The 18,894-nt window shown below is 49.3% G+C and overlaps 2 protein-coding genes across 6 annotated transcripts in view; both read right to left on the bottom strand.

The window, feature by feature from the left end:
• LONP1 (lon peptidase 1, mitochondrial) overlaps positions 1 to 8,342 on the bottom strand; it is a 28,114-nt gene extending 19,772 nt beyond the window's left edge. The window contains exons 1-3 of the mRNA XM_059831701.1: positions 8,212 to 8,342; positions 5,955 to 6,043; positions 5,426 to 5,545 (exon numbers count right to left, since the gene is read on the bottom strand). Of these exons, the coding sequence (XP_059687684.1) occupies positions 5,426 to 5,545; positions 5,955 to 6,043; positions 8,212 to 8,316 (314 nt within the window). The 5' untranslated portion in view covers positions 8,317 to 8,342. The remainder of the gene's footprint in view (positions 1 to 5,425; positions 5,546 to 5,954; positions 6,044 to 8,211) is intronic.
• A 4,410-nt stretch (positions 8,343 to 12,752) lies between these two features.
• LOC104250577 (excitatory amino acid transporter 4) overlaps positions 12,753 to 18,894 on the bottom strand; it is a 28,892-nt gene continuing 22,750 nt past the window's right edge. For 2 of the 5 annotated variants that reach the window (XM_059831857.1, XM_059831854.1), the window contains exons 10-11: positions 16,117 to 16,220; positions 12,753 to 13,074 (exon numbers count right to left, since the gene is read on the bottom strand). In XM_059831857.1, coding sequence (XP_059687840.1) covers positions 13,043 to 13,074; positions 16,117 to 16,220 — 136 coding nt within the window. In that variant the 3' untranslated portion in view covers positions 12,753 to 13,042. Of the gene's footprint in view, positions 13,075 to 13,742; positions 13,771 to 15,583; positions 16,221 to 18,894 lie in introns of those variants that run through there. The other 3 variants (XM_059831856.1, XM_059831853.1, XM_059831855.1) reach the window with 2 other exon arrangements.

The raw sequence follows: 18,894 nt of genomic DNA, 5'->3' as shown, positions 1-18,894 counted from the left end.
AACTACGGGCCAGTCAGTCTCACCTTTGTGCCTGGCAAGATCATGGAGTAGATCCTCCTGGAAACCATGCTAAGGCACATGGAAAACAAGGAGGTGGCTGGTGACAGCCAACATGGCTTCACTAAGGGCAAATCGTGCCTGACAAATTTGGTGGCCTTCTACAATAGCTTCTTCGATAGCCCAGCTCAAGTGCATCTATTCCAATGCACGCAGCATGGGCGGCAAACAGGAGGAGCTAGAAGCCATCGTGCAGCGGGGCATCTATGACGTGGTCGCCATCACAGAAACATGGTGGGACGACTTGCATGGCTGGAGTGCTGCGATGGAGGGCTATAAGCTCTTCAGGAGGGATAGGCAAGGAAGAAGAGGCGGTGGGGTGGCTCTGTACGTCAAGGAGTGCTTTGATTGTATAGAGCTCGATGATCGTCGTGACGGGGTTTAATGCTTATGGGTAAGGATGAGGGGGAAGGCCAACAAGCCGGATATCCTGCTGGGGGTCTGTTATAGACCACCTGACCAGGGCGTAGAAGCCGATGAAGCGTTCTACAAGCGACTGGCAGAAGTCTCACAGTCGCAAGCCCTTGTTCTTGTGGGGGACTTCCAACTTACCGGATGTCTGCTGGAAGTATAACACAGCTAAGAGGAAACAGTCCCAGAGGTTCCTCGAGCGTGTGGAAGATAACTTCCTCACGCAGCTGGTAAGCGATCCTACAAGGGAAGGTGCCCTGCTTGACCTGCTGTTTACAAACAGAGAGGGTCTGGTGGGAGAAATGAAGGTCGGAGGCCGTCTTGGGCTTAGCGACCATGAAATGATAAGAGTTTTCCATTTTTAGCCAAGTAAGGAGGGGGGTCAGCAATACCGCTACCATGGACTTCCGAAGGGCAGACTTTGGCCTGTTCAGGACACTGGTTGAGAGGGTCCCTTGGGAGATGGTCCTGAAGGGCAAAGGGGCCCAGGAAGGCTGGACCTTCTTCAAGAAGGAAATCTTGAAGGCACAGGAACAGGCAGTCCCCATGTGCCGTAAGAAGAGCCGGCGGGGAAGACGACCGGCCTGGCTGAACAAGGAGCTTTTGCTGAGGCTCGGGGAAAAAAAGAGAACTTACCACCTCTGGAAGAAGGGGCAGGCAAGTGAAGAAGAATACAAGGACCTCGTTAGGTCATGCAGAGAGGGAATTAGGAAGGTGAAAGCCCAGCTAGAGCTCAACCTGGCCACGGTCGTGAGGGACAACAAAAAAAGCTTCTATAAATACATTAACAACAAAAAGAGAGCCAAGGAGGATCTCCATCCTCTACTGGATGTGACGGGGAACGTTGTCACGAAGGATGAGGAAAAGGCTGAGGTACTTAATGCCTTCTTTGCCTCAGTCTTTAACAGCCACACCAGGTATCCTCAGGGTATCCATCTCCCTGAGCTGGATGACAGGGATGGAGAGCAAAATAGGCTCCCCGTGATCCAGGAGGAAGCAGTTAACGACCTGCTATGCCACCTGGACACTCATAAGTTTATGGGGCCTGATGGCATCCACCCAAGGGTGCTGAGGGAGCTGGCAGAGGAGCTTGCCAAGCCGCTCTCCATCATTTATCAACAGTCCTGGTTAACAGGGGAGGTCCCGGACGACTGGAGGCTTGCCAACGTGACGCCCATCTACAAGAAGGGTCGGAAGGAGGATCCGGGGAACTACAGGCCTGTCAGCCTGACCTCGGTGCCGGGGAAGATTATGGAGAGGCTCATCTTGAGGGCGCTCACGGGACACGTGCAGGATAACCAAGGGATCAGGCTCAGCCAGCACGGGTTCATGAAAGGCAGGTCCTGCTTGACCAACCTGATCTCCTTCTATGACCAGGTGACCTGCCTAGTGGATGAGGGGAAGGCTGTTGATGTTGTCTACCTGGACTTCAGCAAAGCCTTTGACACTGTTCCCCACAGTATTCTCCTGGAGAAGCCGGCGGCTCGTGGTTTAGACAGGTACACTCTTCGCTGGGTAAAAAACTGGCTGGATGGCCGAGCCCAGAGAGTTGTGGTGAATGGGGTGAAATCCAGCTGGCGGCCGGTCACAAGCGGAGTCCCCCAGGGCTCAGTTTTGGGACCGGTCTTGTTTAATGTCTTTATTGATGATCTGGATGAGGGGATAGAGTGCACCCTCAGCAAGTTTGCAGACGACACCAAGTTCGGAGGGAGTGTTGATCTGCTTGAGGGTAGGAAGGCTCTGCAGAGGGATCTGGACAGGCTGGATCGATGGGCTGAGGCCAACCGGATGAAGTTCAATAAGGCCAAGTGCCGGGTTCCACACTTTGGCCACAATAACCCCAGGCAATGCTACAGGCTTGGGGATGAGTGGCTGGAAAGCTCCCCTGCAGAAAAGGACCTGGGGGTGTTGATTGACAGCCGGCTGAAGATGAGCCAGCAGTGTGCCCAGGTGGCCAAGAAGGCCAACGGCATCCTGGCCTGTATCACAAATAGTGTGGCCAGCGGGAGTAGGGAGGTGATCATGCCCCTGTACTCGGCGCTGGTGAGGCCGCACCTCGAATACTGTGTTCAGTTTTGGGCCCCTCACTACAAGAAAGACATGGAGGTGCTGGAGCGTGTCCAGAGAAGGGCGACGAAGCTGGTGAGGGGTCTGGAACACAAGTCTGATGAGCAGCAGCTGAGGGAACTGGGGTTGTTTAGTCTGGAGAAGAGGAGGCTGAGGGGAGACCTTATCGCTCTCTACAACTACCTGAAAGGAGGTTGCAGAGAGGTGGGTGTTGGTCTCTTCTCCCAAGTGACTAGTGACAGGACTAGAGGAAATGGCCTCAAGTTGCGCCAGGGGAGGTTCAGGCTAGATATTAGGAAAAAGTTCTTTACTGAGAGAGTAGTGAAACATTGGAATAGGCTGCCCAGGGAGGTGGTAGAGCCACCCTCCCTGGAGGTATTCAAGGAGCGTGTGGATGTGGCATTGTGGGATGTGGCTTGATGGGCATGGTGCTGTATGGTGTTGGGTGGGTTGGTTTTTGGTGTGTGGGGTTTTTTTTTGGTTTTTTTTTTGTTTTTTTTTTAAGGTTGGACTTGATGATCTTACAGGTCTTTTCCAACCTTAGTGATTCTGTAATGGGTTTACAGCGTTGGTGACTATGGGAAGAACAACTGACATCATCTACCTGGATTTGTGCAAAGCATTTGACACTGTCCCGCATGACATCCTTGTCTCTAAATTGGAGAGACATGGATTTGATGGGTGGACCACTTGGTGGATAAGGAATTGGCTGGATGGTCACACTCGAAGTGTTGCAGTCAACGGCTCGATGTCCAAGTGGCGACCAGTGACGAGTGGCATTCCTCAGGGATCGGTATTGGAACCGGTGCTGTTTAACATCTTTGTCAGCAACATGGACAGTGGGATTGAGTGCACCCTCAGCAACTTTGCCAACACACCAAGCTATGTGGTCTGGTCAGCACACTGGAAGGAAGGGATGCCATCCAGAGGGACCTCGACAGGCTAGAGAGGTGGGCCTGTGCAAACTTCATTAAGTTCAACAAGGCTAAGCGCAAGGTCCTGCCCGTGGATCGGGGCAATCCCAAGCACAAATACAGGCTGGGTGGAGAATGGATTGAGAGCAGCCCTGAGGAGAATGACTTGGGGGTGTTGACTGACGAGAAGCTCAACATGAGCTGGCAGTGCGTGCTTGCAGCCCAGAAAGCCAACCGTATCCTGGGCTGCATCAAAAGAAGTGTGGCAAGCAGGTTGAGGGCGGTGATTCTCCCTCTCTACTCCACTCTTGTGAGACCCCACCAGGAGCACTGCGTTCAGCTCTGGGGCCCCCAGCATCAGAAAGACATGGACCTGCTCGAGCGGGTCTAGAGGAGGGCCACGAAGATGATCGGGGGCTGGAGCACCTCCTGTATGGAGGACAGGCTGAGAGAGTTGGGGTTGTTCAGCCTGGAGAAGAGAAGGCTCTGGGGAGACCTTCTAGCAGCCTTCCAGTACCTGAAGGGGGCCTCCAAGAAAGCTGGAGCAGGACTTTTTACAAGGGCATGTAGTGATAGGACGAGGAATAATGGCTTTAAGTTGAAAGAGGGTAGATTTAGATTAGGTATTAGGAAGAAATTTTTTACCTTGAGGGTGGTGAGGCACTGGAACAGGTTGCCCAGAGAAGTTGTGGATGCCCCCTCCCTAGAAGTGTTCAAGGCCAGGTTGGACGGGGCTTTGAGCAATGTGGTCTAGTGGAAAGTGTCGCTGCCCATGGCAGGGGGGTCGGACCTAGATGATCTTTAAGGTCCCTTCTAACCCAAACCATTCTATGACTCTACGAAATATCTCTGGATTGACTACAGAAGCTGCTGCCCTGACCCAGAAGGCATGCTAGAAGGTGCATGGGGAGGGCTAAGGGAGGGATTTAGAAATGAGAGGACCCACACTTGCAGGACACCACATTTCATTATTTTGGCTGCTGATATAAGAGTTTCCTTTTCTATATTTTTCCCCATAAAAGCAGCATGCCCCTCAGATCTGATATCCAGTGTGGTTCCTATGGACATGACAGACCAGTGCTCTGTGCCTGAACCAAATAAGTAAAGACCAATTCTCAACACCTTCCAAGTTATAGGGAAATATTTCTATTCCAAGTAAACCAAAACTAATAGCTGCCTATTTCCAAAATCTAACCAAACAGGGTTGTGCTTTGATAATGCAGCAGGAGGTCTAAGACTTCATTTGGAAAGGAGCTGACTTGGAAACTCAGGCAAATTCAGCTTCGAGAAGTACCGCCCATTCTTTGCTGTCCAGAAAAATGCAACTGAAGCAAAGTGAGTGGGAGGATAAAAGCAATGCTTCAAAGCAAAACCGACCCTGAATCTGTCTCCCCCACCACGTTTCTATCCTTGTATTTTCCCTTCTAATGGAAATTAATTATTTGACGCTTTTAAAACCACAATTTTATATTGTCTTAGTTCAAAATACTTGGCACAAATAGCTAAACCTATATTCCCCAACAATAATCCTATTTTCTTCAATGCAGTTCTGGGACAAGATTATGTAGACAAGACATAATTACAGTTCTGGACCACATTTTTGTTTTTTTTAAAAGCAAGAATACTGGCTTGAATTAGTTCCAGAGAATTTCTTCCACCATTACTAAACCTTGCTGTACTTGTCAAAGAAACTGCTAAACTTCAGCTTAATGAATGCTTGCTTGCATCACATTACAGTTTATATGAGAATGACATACACTAGCTCTTCCTTTTTGGGGCTAGTCTGTTGCATCTGTAATAGTACACAGAATAGTGGGGCTGGAGCAGCGGAGCACTATCAGTATACGTTGTGGTAACAAAGCAAAAGCTTGCCATGCATGAGTTGTGTAAAATGCAGCTATGTGGTGAAAACAATAAAGGGATATATCTGTTTATGAAGAAGTATGGTAAGATGCAGTGGAAGCACAAGTAATTACCTTCGGTGTCCCATGACTATCATACGCAACTTGTCTCCAAGGTCCTGCATTTCATGAATCTGTACAAAAGTTCCCATCTGGTAGATTTCATTCAGATCCTCCACCACATCAGATTCATTGCTATTGAGGAAAAAAATTGGAGTAGATATTCAGAATCTTGAGAAAGCAGTTAAGATCGAAAACGAAAGAAACAATTGCTGGTTGCAGAACTTTAAACTGGACTCAGGAGCAACAACACTTCACTTTATCCCCACTGTTACCACCACGTAGCCCCTTTCCAAATCACCCAACCACCTGAATGGTTCATCTCCCTCCCAAATAATATCAGCCTTTTCTAAAGCAAGTCTCAAGCTCCTAGCAGTTATGTCGGTGGCAATGAAAGCTGTCATGGTAAGAGGATGGTCCAAGCCTACATACAATTTCTGTAATACTATCCAAGGTAGGGAATTTCAGATCATAGCTTTTAATGGAAATGCAGCCTAGTAATGGAAATAGCTTATTTTTAAAAAGATCAAGAGAAACGACTTACTTATCATCCTTTTTAAGAAAAACACCAGCATAAGGCTGGGCAAGACGAACTTTCCTCCTCAGCAGCTCAACCAGCTTCTTATTTTTTACCTAGGACAACAACAGGTATGAAGTCAGAGGTGGATTTTCTGTAAGCTTTGCACCCTCAGTGTGTAAAGCAAGGCAGGGTGAAACCCTATGACTGAATTATGAAGTCTAATCTCGGATTTTTCTAATCTTGCCCTCATTAGGGGACAGTATTATGGAAGTGGAAGAATATTAGAGAAACATGAAATTTGAGTATTTAAAACAAGTCACTGAGTACATAAAACAAGCTCGAAGGCAGGGGGAGAAACAGCCTAATCCTTACAAGTCTTGTGAGCAAGAAATCTCTCAGTCACTTGAACAACACTGTGTAAGAGTTTCTGTTGCTATCACTGTTTCCTTCCCCTTCCATACCTGTATGTCCCAGCTCTCTGCTCCTACTGGGAAGCTAGTCCAATCTTCCCCATCAATTGCCTGAATTCTGCCCACCCACTCTAGTTTAAATCCTCTTCTCCAATGCCCCCTCTGTTCAATTGCTCTCCTACACCCACCAGCCTACCTGCTTTGAGTCCCAGCCAGGATTTCTTCCTGCTTTACTTTCATACTCCCCTCTGCTCCCCAGATGCCACACATCTGCCCCGGGGAAGACCTCCAGCACCACTGTAATTGCTGTCACAGCAGGCTGAGCCCTCAGCAACCGAGAAAACACCTCCTCGTGAATTTTGCTATTGCATGAACTCACACTGCCGACCACTGAGTGTTCTTTCAAAGTGATGGACATAAGCTGCATTGCTTAATATTTTTGACAATAAACAGCACGGTCTTGACAGAGCAGCATGAGCAGTACCACCTTTGTTGGCCTATTCTAATCTTGGCACACCTATTTTAATTTTGCACAATGTCTTGCAAAACTATGCTTGCTTGGCAATTAACAGAAAGAAAAAAGTTAATAATGCCATACTCACTGTAGAGACTTCACGTTGTCAGGAAATAAATTATTAAAAGGCAGCACAATGAACTTGTAGGATAAGAGACAGCATTTAACAATTATCTTAATGAAGACACTTGACCTATGTATTGAAATTAATGACTTATACATAAAAGTGTCATATGATTGCATGCCTAAAGATCGTAATTATAATCTTCTCCTTCCCCCGACACATCTATAAAGACACTAAAAGTTGCACATATTAGATCTGGACATGCAGAAAAATACTACAGTAGAAATAAGGTTATGATAAATAACACTACAGGAACAGGAAACTATTCATTCAGTTCTTGCTACATTTACTCCAAAATCGGAGTGGTAAAATACTAGTGAGCAGCAAAAATATGAGTACATGTTCCAAAATGGTTGTGTTTCAGGAGGAAAAAGTATTTATGGCCTGTGAGCTCAAGTCACTTATCAATGATCAAATTTATGGCTCTTAAAAATACATATTGAGGTGCAGAGGGGAAAGATCACACTCAAAATTTTGAGATTACCATCCCCATCTCTCAGCACCCTCTCCCACCACAGCAGCGTTGCTCTACGCTGAATTCAGGCTTTCTTCTTGCAGCTCGCAGTTCACCGCCTTCACAAATACAGCTCTCAGTGCCATGGCACAAGCCCACGAAACTAAACCAAGGACGCGTTTGCTTAACCTTCAGCAAAAGAACACAGAGAAGACAGCAAACGCCGGAAGAGTTTCTGCCCGACTCCCTGACCTTCCCCGTTAGAAACAGCGTTACTGACTCTGATGCAATACTTGGGAAACCTGAGGTCCGTGACCACCCCAAAAGAAACCACTATTCCAGTACGTTCAGGCTACAGAGTTAGAAATACAGCCTAAGACGCAGAAGGTGTGAAGCGTTATACCCCTTGCTACCCTCCCCAGCACCCTACGATTAAAAGAAACCCGTAAAGACAAAGATCGTGGCTTTGAGGAGAAAAGCACCCCCGGTATCACCAGAAGCTGGGAGATAAGCCCGTGCGCCTGTGCCCACGGCCAAGGCCGCCCACCGGGAAACCCGGCCGAAGGACTGTCCCCGCCACGGGCTCTCAGCCGAGGCCGGGCAAAGCCACGCTCGGCAACCAGCTGCAAAACCGCCCCGGAGCCATCGCCCGCCCCCCGGCCCCGGCCCCTCGCCATGGCGGTCAGCTCGCCCCGTCGAGCCGGGCTGGCTGGGGCGGCGACGGCTGCCCCCGGCCCCGGGAGCGCCCCGCGGGCGGGCCGGGCTCGGCGGCCCCTCACCTCGACGATCTTGATGAAGCGCGGGAAGACGGGGTTGCGCGTCACGGCGATGAGAGGGACGTTGGGGAAATGCTCCGGGACGAGCAGCGGCGTCAGCGCCGTCATGACCGGCCCGGCCCCGCCAGCGTCCGCCCCGCCGCCGCCGCCGCTACCGTCCTCGCCGCCGCCGCCGCCGCCCTCCAGCGCGTCGCCCCCCGCCAGGCCGCCGGGGCTCCGCTGGTGCCATCGCGGGCCAGTGCTGAAGGCGGCGCGGGCCGGCGGCGCGGACGCCGGCGGGGCCGCGGAGGAGGGGGCCGCGGAGGAGGCGGCCGCCAAGAGGCGGCGCCGCGCGGGCCCCAGCAGCACCGGCCGCCAGCGCCCGCACAGCCGCAAGCAGCGGGCGGCCGCCATGCTGCCGGTGCGCGCCCCTGCGACACTTCCGCCCGCCGCGGCGCGCAGACACGCCCCCCGGCCCGGGCCCTCGTGGCGGCGCGCACGTCCGAGCCCTCCTGCGGGTTGCGGGTTCGCGCCCCGGCCGAGCGCTGCTCGCGTGCGGAGGCGCGGCGGGGGCTGGGAGGGGTTCCTGAGGGGAGAGGCGGGGGCTGGGAGGGGTTCCTGAGGGGAGAGGCGGGGGCTGGGAGGGGTTCCTGAGGGGAGAGGCGGGGGCTGGGAGGGGTTCCTGAGGGGGAAGGCGGTGGCTGGGAGGGGTTCCTGAGGGGAGAGGCGGGGGCTGGGAGGGGTTCCTGAGGGGAGAGGCGGGGGCTGGGAGGGGTTCCTGAGGGGAGAGGCGGGGGCTGGGAGGGGTTCCTGAGGGGGGAGGCGGTGGCTGGGAGGGGTTCCTGAGGGGGAGGCGGGGGCTGGGAGGGGTTCCTGAGGGGGAGGCGGTGGCTGGGAGGGGTTCCTGAGGGGGAGGCGGTGGCCGGGCTCCCGCGCCCTCCTGAGGTGACGCCTCACCGCGGCCGTTGCGTCAGCCCGGTCACCGCTGAGCCTCGCCGCCCCACGCCCGGGCGTAGCGGGTGCGCAGGAGCCAAACCATCCTGCGTGAAACGAGTGGAGAGACGCGGAGGGAAAGGGGTGTGCGGCCAAAAGGCCAAAAATGAAAGAAACTGCCACTGGAGAAAAGGTCCTGCCCAGGGGATCCGGCGAGTGTGTCTTTGGCCGCTGCCCCAACCTTCTCAGTAGGCCGAGACATTGGTGGTCGCCAAGAGCTGGTTGCGCAGGACAGTGACCAGACAGTGTTTGAGTATCTCCACGAATGGAGACCCCACAGCCTCTCTGGGCAGCCTGTGCCGGTGCTCAGCACCCTCACAGTGAAAAAGTGTTTCCGTGTGATAAGAGGGAACCTCCTGTGTTTCAGTTTGTGCCCATTGCCTCTTGTCCTGCCACTGGGCACTGCTGAGAAGAGCCTGACTCCATCTTCTTTACACCGTCCCTTCAGGTATTTATATACGTTGGTAAGATCCCCCTGAACCTTCTCTTCTCCAGGCCGAACAGTCCCAGCTCTCTCAGCCTTTCCTCATGAGAGACACTCCAGTCTCTTCTTCATCTTCATGGCCCTTCCTTGGACTCTCTCCAGTGTGTCCATGTGCGTCTTGTACTGAGGAGCCCAGAACTGGACACAGCACTCCAGGCATGGCCTCACTAGTGCAGAGCAGAGGGGAAGGATCATCTCCCTCGACCTGCTGGCAACACTCCTCCTAATGCAGCCCCCATTAGCCTTCTCTGCTGCAAGGGCACGCTGCTGTCTCGTGTTCAACTTGGTGTCCACCAGGACCTCCAGGTCCTTTTCTGCAAAGCTGCTTTCCAGCTGGGTGGCCCCCAGCATGTACTGGTGCATGGAGTTATTCCTCCCCAGGTGTGGGACTTTGCATTTCTCTTTGGTGAACTTCATGAGGTTCCTGTCAGCCCATTTCTCCAGCCTGTTGAAGGATTAAATGGAATTTAAGGGAACCTTGAGACTTGTCTCAGTGATATCTGATGAAAGAATAAGAGGCAAAGGGCACAAATTGAAGTATAAGAAATTCTATTTAAACAAAGAAAAAGCTTTTTTACTGTGAGGGTGATTGAACACTGGAACAGGTTGCTCAGAGAGGTTGTGGAACCTACATCCTTGGAGATCTTCAGAATCCTAGCGGACAAAGTCCTGAGCAACCTGCTCTAGTTGACCCTGCTTTGAGCAGAGGGGTTTGACTAGATGATCTCCAGAAATCCCTCAGCCAAACTACCTGTACCACACAGGAGACTGTGCATGGCTGGGAGGGCAGGAGGTGTGGGCTTGTCTGCATATGCACCCCAGGTGCACTAATAGGCCTTTACAGCCCTGGCCAGCTTCACTTGGGGCCCCTTCCCGCACTCATGGGCCCAGGAGCTCTAAGCTCAGCCCTGGGCCTTTGTAGCCTGAGTTATATCACTGGAGGAGTACAGGTCTCTAGTTCAGCAACAGCTGTGACGGTGCCTGGCTATGGACCCTGTTGATCTGAACCCCAGTTCCGGGACTAATTTTTTTAGAGCTTGACCTTGTCAAACCTTGCCTTGTCACTTTGTGCCTGCCCGGCAATCACCAGACCTGGCTTGACCTCAGACCTGCTTCATCACCATGCTATTGTCTTATGGTGTGGACGCTTGGCTGGACCTGGCCATCATCCCTGAGTCTGTGCTACTTGCCTTTCTTGGGTACTGTGGGACTGGGCCCTGACTGGTGATGCCTTTGCCCTATCAGCTGTGTTATTAACCTCAGTTCCGGTCCCTCAGGAAACAGAATTAAAGAAAAAGGGATATCAAGGGGAGAAGAACTAACAGCTCTCACTTTGCTCAAATACCATGCCATTAATGCAACATTTCAGCGAGTAATGTAAAGTCATTATTGTTTAAGCCTCGGAGACCTCTTCCACATAGCCTTTGTTTGGGGTGGATTTCCTAGATTGAAGTATGTGCTTGTGTGCTCTGTACTGCATGTGAAGGAAGCCTCGTGCAGCTTTGCCAGTTTATGGACATATGCAAAAGATGGCATCAAAGAAAAAGCTTTAGGGAAAGACCTTGTAAAAATCTGAATTTAGTATTTGACCTATGACATAGGCACATGGAGATAAGGAAGTGTAATGCATAATGCTAAAAGTAACGTCCCTAACTTTGTAAGGTCATGGTCCTGAAGAAAAATAATAGAAAAAAACATCATGGAAGAGCATTGTGGAAAAAATTCCCTTTATTTTTCAAATATGCAAACTATCTTTATTAACACTGAAACTCACAGCATGAAGAAAAAGCCCTCGGGAATTAACATAGTCAAACTGCCAGAATGCTATGAACACACTGTACAGCACTGATTTCCAGTTATCTCTTTCTTCCTTGGGCAGAGCAAAAGAAGGATATACAATTTCAGGGCAGTTTTCATGGGCCGATCTGACTCCTGAAACAATGTGCACGTATCACATGCATAATGTGACACATGGCCTATCATCTGAAAATCCATTTTCTTCATGGATTTTCTCTCTCAAAATTAATTTTGAAGAGATGTGTCCTAATCCAAGAGTTCCTCGTGTATGTATGCACTGAAATAGCTCTCTGTTTCATCCCAAATATTGCCCATCTAATCATTAGGAAGAAATCTGTTTGCAAATAGGAGACACTTGGAAAGTTTATGCAAGTAGAAGCAGCAGGACTGCAGTAAAGAAAAGACTGCATAAACTCTCAAATATCTGATAATTCAAAAAGGCGGTTGATAAAATTATTTAATACTTTCAGTTACCCAGTTTTGAAGGCTGAGTTAGTACAAGGTCAGCGTTGGGTTTGGAAGGAGTACAAACACTTTTGTATTCTTAAAGCCTGGCTCCTTGCCAGGTTAGATGCAGTGGGGATGTGGGTCCTTGGGATACGCGCAGGGAAGTCAAAGACGAAGTGGAGAATTTTCTCTACACATTGAGTTCTCGTTACGTCACTAGCAGGTACAACTCAAAATCAGCATGGATTGAGCTCCTTCCTGGTAAACCTTGCTTTGCAAGACTCGTTACTGGAATGAAGTAAAATAGCCTCTGTTGTTTTAAGGATGGGATTAGTTGGGTAAATCAAGGTGGGCATCAAAACGAAGCATGCAGCTTTACAGAGTGAGAGTTTATATTGCCTTTCCTTCTTGGATTAGCAACAAAAAAATTAACTCTGTGTATATGTATGTATGTTTGTGCACATATGCCCCTTTCATATATATATAGAGGTGTGTATATATATATATATGCAAATTCCTGACAATACTTTACTGTTCGGGTACTGTAAACAGATAGATAATCCCAATCATAAACTGGTTAACAACATGGGTAAACACCAGAGCTAAAAACTATCAATCAGCTGAATTCTGAAATTCCCCATGGGAGACTGGTTTGCAGTATTTGAAAATGAGGCCTCTACTTGTTGTGCTCCATTAATCTTGTGTTGAAAGCAGGAAATCACAAGTGGCAAGGACTGGAGTGTCCTACTTTGTGGGAACATTTGAGATCATGTTGACACAATGTGGTATGGAGAGCCCCTTTTATGATATGTTTACATGTCTGCTAACAGCAACTGAAAACAGGTTAGACTCCTGCTGAGTTTTATTGAAGTATCATTAGGATCCTTCCAGATAGCTTTTAAAAATGATCGGGCTGGAAGGACTCTTTGCAATATCTCTAAATCAGAAAGCATGTGCATATATTACAAAGCCAGAAGGGACCCGTATGATCATCTCGTTTGACAGTACAACCCAAGCCATAGGACTTCCCAGAATTAATTCCCATTTGAGCTAGAGTCCAATTCGACAATCTTTTCTTCCAATTCATCCATCAGTTTGCCCTTTATACACAGGAAGTCTCTTCAGGATTAGAATTCAATGCTTTCTTGAAAAATTGGACAAATAGTCTGAAAAAAAAAGAAAAACAAGATGTAGTTCAATATGGACAAATGTAAATTACTATACTTAGGTAACAACAATCAACTGCACAAACACAGGCTGGGAAATTACTAGCTAGGCAGCAGTTCTGCTTAAAATGATGTAGGAATTATCATGTATTACCACGGGAGTGGAGTCAATGCTATCATGCTGTTGTGAAAAAATAAAGCACTTTACTGGGTTTTATAAGCAGGTCTGTTCTTTATGAAGGTTTAGACTCATGTCAGCTGAGCTGTGTTAACGATAAGCTAGTGCTGTCTTAGCCCACTACAGATACAAGCTAATGCAGTGTATCTTAAAACTCTTTGATTAAGATCCAGTCTTTAGATACAGCCATCTCATCAAAGTAAGAGTCTAACCTCACTAAGATTTAAGATAAGATGAACAGACTTGAATTTGCTGTATGTATGCATCATGGACAGTTATCTTGATCAGCTGATGCATAGCATGCTGTTAAACTATGGTAACTTGTGTCTAAGATCTAAATCTTAATGTACATGAAATAGTCTTTCCTCAGTGCTCAGCACTAATAAATCTTTAGTTGGATTGTCGTGTCCAATTTTAGTTACTCCACTTTAAGAAAGATGTGGAACAGCGAGGAAAAAGTCCAGAGGAGAGGAATGTGAATCATTATTACCTGTGAAGGTATACTGGGTCTGTTTAGTCTAGAAAGGAGAAGAGCAGACATTATAATAGTATTCATACAAGATAAAAAAATGCTGCAAAGAGGAGGATAATAATTTGTTACCCTGCTCACTCGCCCCCTGCTTGAGCAGATCTCTTGTTAGAATAAGCAACCTGCCTCCCACAGTCAGGAAACAGCCTGCTGCTTTAGGGTCTGGGGCCAACTACTACTAAATGGAGCTATAATACACTTCTATTTACCCTGCTCTGTTATCCACTTTTATGTGAAAGAGATGCATTTGTCTGCTTATCTCAGATTCCCAACAATTGTCCAGCCCATAAAAATAGAATACTCTGCCTACAGGATGTGGAATGTGGCAGCACCAATATATAATCCTGCAATTCCTGAAGGACCAAGAAGAGCCTCAGGATCTGGCTTTGGACGTCTCAAGAAGTGTGTTTTAGGAAGGTTTGTTAGTGCTGGGGAGCTAAGCGTGGGCAGTTGTGCGGTTGTGGTTGGCAAAGTTGACGTCAACTGATGCCTCTGAGGTCTTCCTTCCTGAGGTCAAGTTAGGTGCACCTCTAAGTGTATGGCTAGGGCTTCTGGATGAAAAGGATCAGTGTGGAAAGCTAGGGTAGAGGGGTTTAAGTGATATACTGGGTTTGGAATAATGAGCAGACCTCAGGTAAAAGCTGCCCAGTTCAGATAGTTCGGCTGTGCACTGGGAGGTTGCTTGCTGGTGTTTCTGAGCTTAGCCATTTCTAAAGCAGGACAGCTACAATGTAGGGGCCCTAAATCTGTGGATACTTTTGATCTTCCTGGTTGTGTCTAGACATTCATTTTCTGGGTGGTCATGGACGTGGAGATTATGCAGCAAGCCCTGCTGGTCCTTTTTACTGGAGCGAGAGATACAGGCTGTGTTCCTGGCCATGCCAGGGAAGGTGGATAGAGCATGGATGAAGCAAGTCCCTACTTCTTGCTTTAACCTCTGAGATGTTTCAGATGTCATGTGGGCTTATGTCCAAGTGTGTTAAACAGAAGCTGAGCTCCATTTGATAAGAACTGAGAAGTTTATCCTGAATTTTTAAGTTTGGGTTCCGGCAAAGTTGTACAAGTGCTGAGAAGTGATGGGGTGCTGCCTATAAAAGATAAGGAGCTGGAGAAAGACCGAGATATTTTGAAGCACATTCTGGAGCAATGTGATTGAAGGGAAGTCACTTCTGAAAATAGCTGAAGATGAGCAAAGGAACAGTTTCCTCAGGAGTCTTATGATGAGGAGTGAAACTGTTTTCTGAGCAAATCTGGGGTGGCAGGGAATCATTCCTGGCATGGAGGTACCACCCAGCTGCTCAGGTGGGCAAACTGTTCTTAAACTTTGCATTTCCCCTTCTGGTTTCACCAAGAGGAGAACAGTTTGCTAAAGAGAAATGAAGTTAACTGGTGTTTAGAAGAGCTTGGTAGAGGGGAGAGCTGTTTCAGAGGCTGAATAATGCATATAATAAATTCTTTAATTGTTCACTGCTTTCACAATCCTTTAGTAGCTTCCACTAATGAAAAGCCTGTTGACCCCTATTTGTGCTACCAGCCAGCACAGTAAGCCCTGTCCCTGCTGTACGGTCCCACATTCTTTCAGGAGCTGGGTGACTCTAACATCTGCAGCCAGAAGGGTTGCCAGAGGCGTGAGAAGCTCTCGGGAAGCATCATCCACATATCTGTGTAAACACCAGGACTGTGAGCAAGGAGGACATTGTGTTTATCATAAACACTCTTGCCCGTGAAGAGCTGAACAGCTGGGGCTCTCCAGATATCTCCAAATGGCCAACGCTAAAAGCTTTATGGGCTTGGGGGAAGCCACTGACCAAGCGAAGGCTTTGCAGCTGTATCCTGCAGGGAGGAGTCATCACGGCAACATTTTGGTGCCAGTCCACAGGTGGTGGTGTCCCCGACCCACCTTGCCACTTAGTTGTGCTCACACTTTAGCTCAGAAACAAAGGAGCGCCTAGTCCAGCTCATTCACTGAGTCTTCTTTACTCAGGTCTAACTCTTGGACCCCGTAAGAATGACTAAATCAGGCTTTTGTGGAATAAAACTTTCTTTGCAGTTTAATTTTCTCCTCTTTAATGCCAGTCAGAAAGAGATGAGGGAGAAATGGGATCAGGGAAGACTGCATGTGGCAGAGGAGGGAGAAAAGTGTGCATCTTGGAGAGTGGATCTTTCTCTGTCCTCCACTATGGACTTCTGTTTCAAGTCTTGGCTTTTTGCAGCATTAACCTGCACTCTGCTGCCCGATTTTACAGTGCTGTCTCACTTCTGGGGTGCCTGTGGGTGTAATTCTGAGGGCAAACCAGGTAGGAGAGCTGCTCTTTCTCCTCTATCACAGAATTACCAAGTTCGCAGTCCTGCGCATCTAGCTCATGCCGGGAGAGATGCTCCACAATGCCAGCTCCCAGAGAATCCCCCAGGACATTGGTAGTCGTTCTAAGACGGTCCCTGAAAAATCAGAGAGAAAAATGAAATATAGCTTCTTAGTAACAGCTAAGGGAATGAAGACTATGTCAAGAAACATCTTCAATGAAACTTTTTCTACTTTTCAAGTCACTAATAATTGACACTTCAACATTGACAGAAAAATAACTCCCAGAGAGCCTTCCTTGATTGTCAGCCCTGAGCACAGGCTTCATATTCATTCCTGCTCTATTGCATTCCCAGTTTCTCACTGAAAAGTTTTGGACTCGTCACAAAACAAGAACGTTACTGTCGTTCCACATGGACAGAATCACAGAATCACAGAATCACTAAGGTTGGAAAAGACCTGTAAGATCATCAAGTCCAACCTTAAAAAAAAAAAAAAAAAAAACAAACCCACAACACACCAAAAACCAACCCACCCAACACCACACAGCACCATGCCCATCAAGCTACATCCCACAATGCCACATCCACACGCTCCTTGAATACCTCCAGGGAGGGTGACTCCACCAGTCCCTGGGCAGCCTATTCCAATGTTTCACTACTCTTTCAGTAAAGAACTTTTTCCTAATATCTAGCCTGAACCTCCCCTGGCGCAACTTGAGGCCATTTCCTCTTGTCCTGTCACTAGTCACTTGGGAGAAGAGACCAACACCCACCTCTCCGCAACCTCCTTTCAGGTAGTTGTAGAGAGCGATAAGGTCTCCCCTCAGCCTCCTCTTCTCCAGACTAAACAACCCCAGCTCCCTCAGCCGCTCCTCATCAGACTTGTGCTCCAGACCCCTCACCAGCTTCGTCACCCTTCTCTGGACACGCTCCAGCACCTCAATGTCCTTCTTGTAGTGAGGGGCCCAAAACTGAACACAGTATTCGAGGTGCGGCCTCACCAGCGCCAAGTACAGTGGCATGATCACCTCCCTACTCCTGCTGGCCACACCATTTCTGATATAAGCCAGGATGCCGTTGGCCTTCTTGGCCACCTGGGCACACTGCTGGCTCATCTTCAGCCGGCTGTCAATCAACACCCCCAGGTCCTTTTCTGCAGGGGAGCTTTCCAGCCACTCGTCCCCAAGCCTGTAGCGTTGCCTGGGGTTGTTGTGGCCAAAGTGTAGAACCCGGCACTTGGCCTTATTGAACTTCATCCGGTTGGCCTCAGCCCATCGATCCAGCCTGTCCAGATCCCTCTGCAGAGCCTTCCTACCCTCAAGCAGATCAACGCTCCCTCCCAACTTGGTGTCGTCTGCAAACTTGCTGAGGGTGCACTCTATCCCCTCATCCAGATCATCAATAAAGACATTAAACAAGACCGGTCCCAAAACTGAGCCCTGGGGGACTCCGCTTGTGACCGGCCGCCAGCTGGATTTCACCCCATTCACCACAACTCTCTGGGCTCGGCCATCCAGCCAGTTTTTTACCCAGCGAAGAGTGTACCTGTCTAAACCACGGGCCGCCAGCTTCTCCAGGAGAATACTGTGGGGAACAGTGTCAAAGGCTTTGCTGAAGTCCAGGTAGACAACATCAACAGCCTTCCCCTCATCCACTAGGCGGGTCACCTGGTCATAGAAGGAGATCAGGTTGGTCAAGCAGGACCTGCCTTTCATGAACCCGTGCTGGCTGAGCCTGATCCCTTGGTTATCCTGCACGTGTCCCGTGAGCGCCCTCAAGATGAGCCTCTCCATAATCTTCCCCGGCACCGAGGTCAGGCTGACAGGCCTGTAGTTCCCCGGATCCTACTTCCGACCCTTCTTGTAGATGGGCGTCACGTTGGTAAGCCTCCAGTCGTCCGGGACCTCCCCTGTTAACCAGGACTGTTGATAAATGATGGAGAGCGGCTTGGCAAGCTCCTCTGCCAGCTCCCTCAGCACCCTTGGGTGGATGCCATCAGGCCCCATAGACTTATGAGTGTCCAGGTGGCATAGCAGGTCGTTAACTACTTCCTCCTGGATCATGGGGAGCCTATTTTGCTCTCCATCCCTGTCATCCAGCTCAGGGAGATGGATACCCTGAGGATACCTGGTGTGGCTGTTAAAGACTGAGGCAAAGAAGGCATTAAGTACCTCAGCCTTTTCCTCATCCTTCGTGACAATGTTCCCCGCCGCATCCAGTAGAGGATGGAGATCCTCCTTGGCTCTCTTTTTGTTGTTAATGTATTTATAGAAGCTTTTTTTGTTGTCCCTCACGACCGTGGCCAGGTTGAGCTCTAGCTGGGCTTTCACCTTCCTAATTCCCTCTCTGCATGACCTAACGAGGTCCTTGTATTCTTCTTCACTTGCCTGCCCCTTCTTCCAGAGGTGGTAAGTTCTCTTTTTTTCCCCGAGCCTCAGCAAAAGCTCCTTGTTCAGCCAGGCCGGTCGTCTTCCCCGCCGGCTCTTCTTACGGCACATGGGGACTGCCTGTTCCTGCGCCTTCAAGATTTCCTTCTTGAAGAAGGTCCAGCCTTCCTGGGCCCCTTTGCCCTTCAGGACCATCTCCCAAGGGACCCTCTCAACCAGTGTCCTGAACAGGCCAAAGTCTGCCCTTCGGAAGTCCATGGTAGCGGTATTGCTGACCCCCCTCCTTACTTGGCTAAAAATGGAAAACTCTATCATTTCATGGTCGCTAAGCCCAAGACGGCCTCCGACCTTCATTTCTCCCACCAGACCCTCTCTGTTTGTAAACAGCAGGTCAAGCAGGGCACCTTCCCTTGTAGGCTCGC

This window comes from Gavia stellata, chromosome 32 (genome assembly GCF_030936135.1).
Source record: "Gavia stellata isolate bGavSte3 chromosome 32, bGavSte3.hap2, whole genome shotgun sequence".
Classification (NCBI taxonomy): Eukaryota; Metazoa; Chordata; class Aves; order Gaviiformes; family Gaviidae; genus Gavia; species Gavia stellata.
The sequence above is the reverse complement of the archived record's forward strand: the minus strand, read 5'-3'. Positions and strand labels throughout refer to the sequence as shown.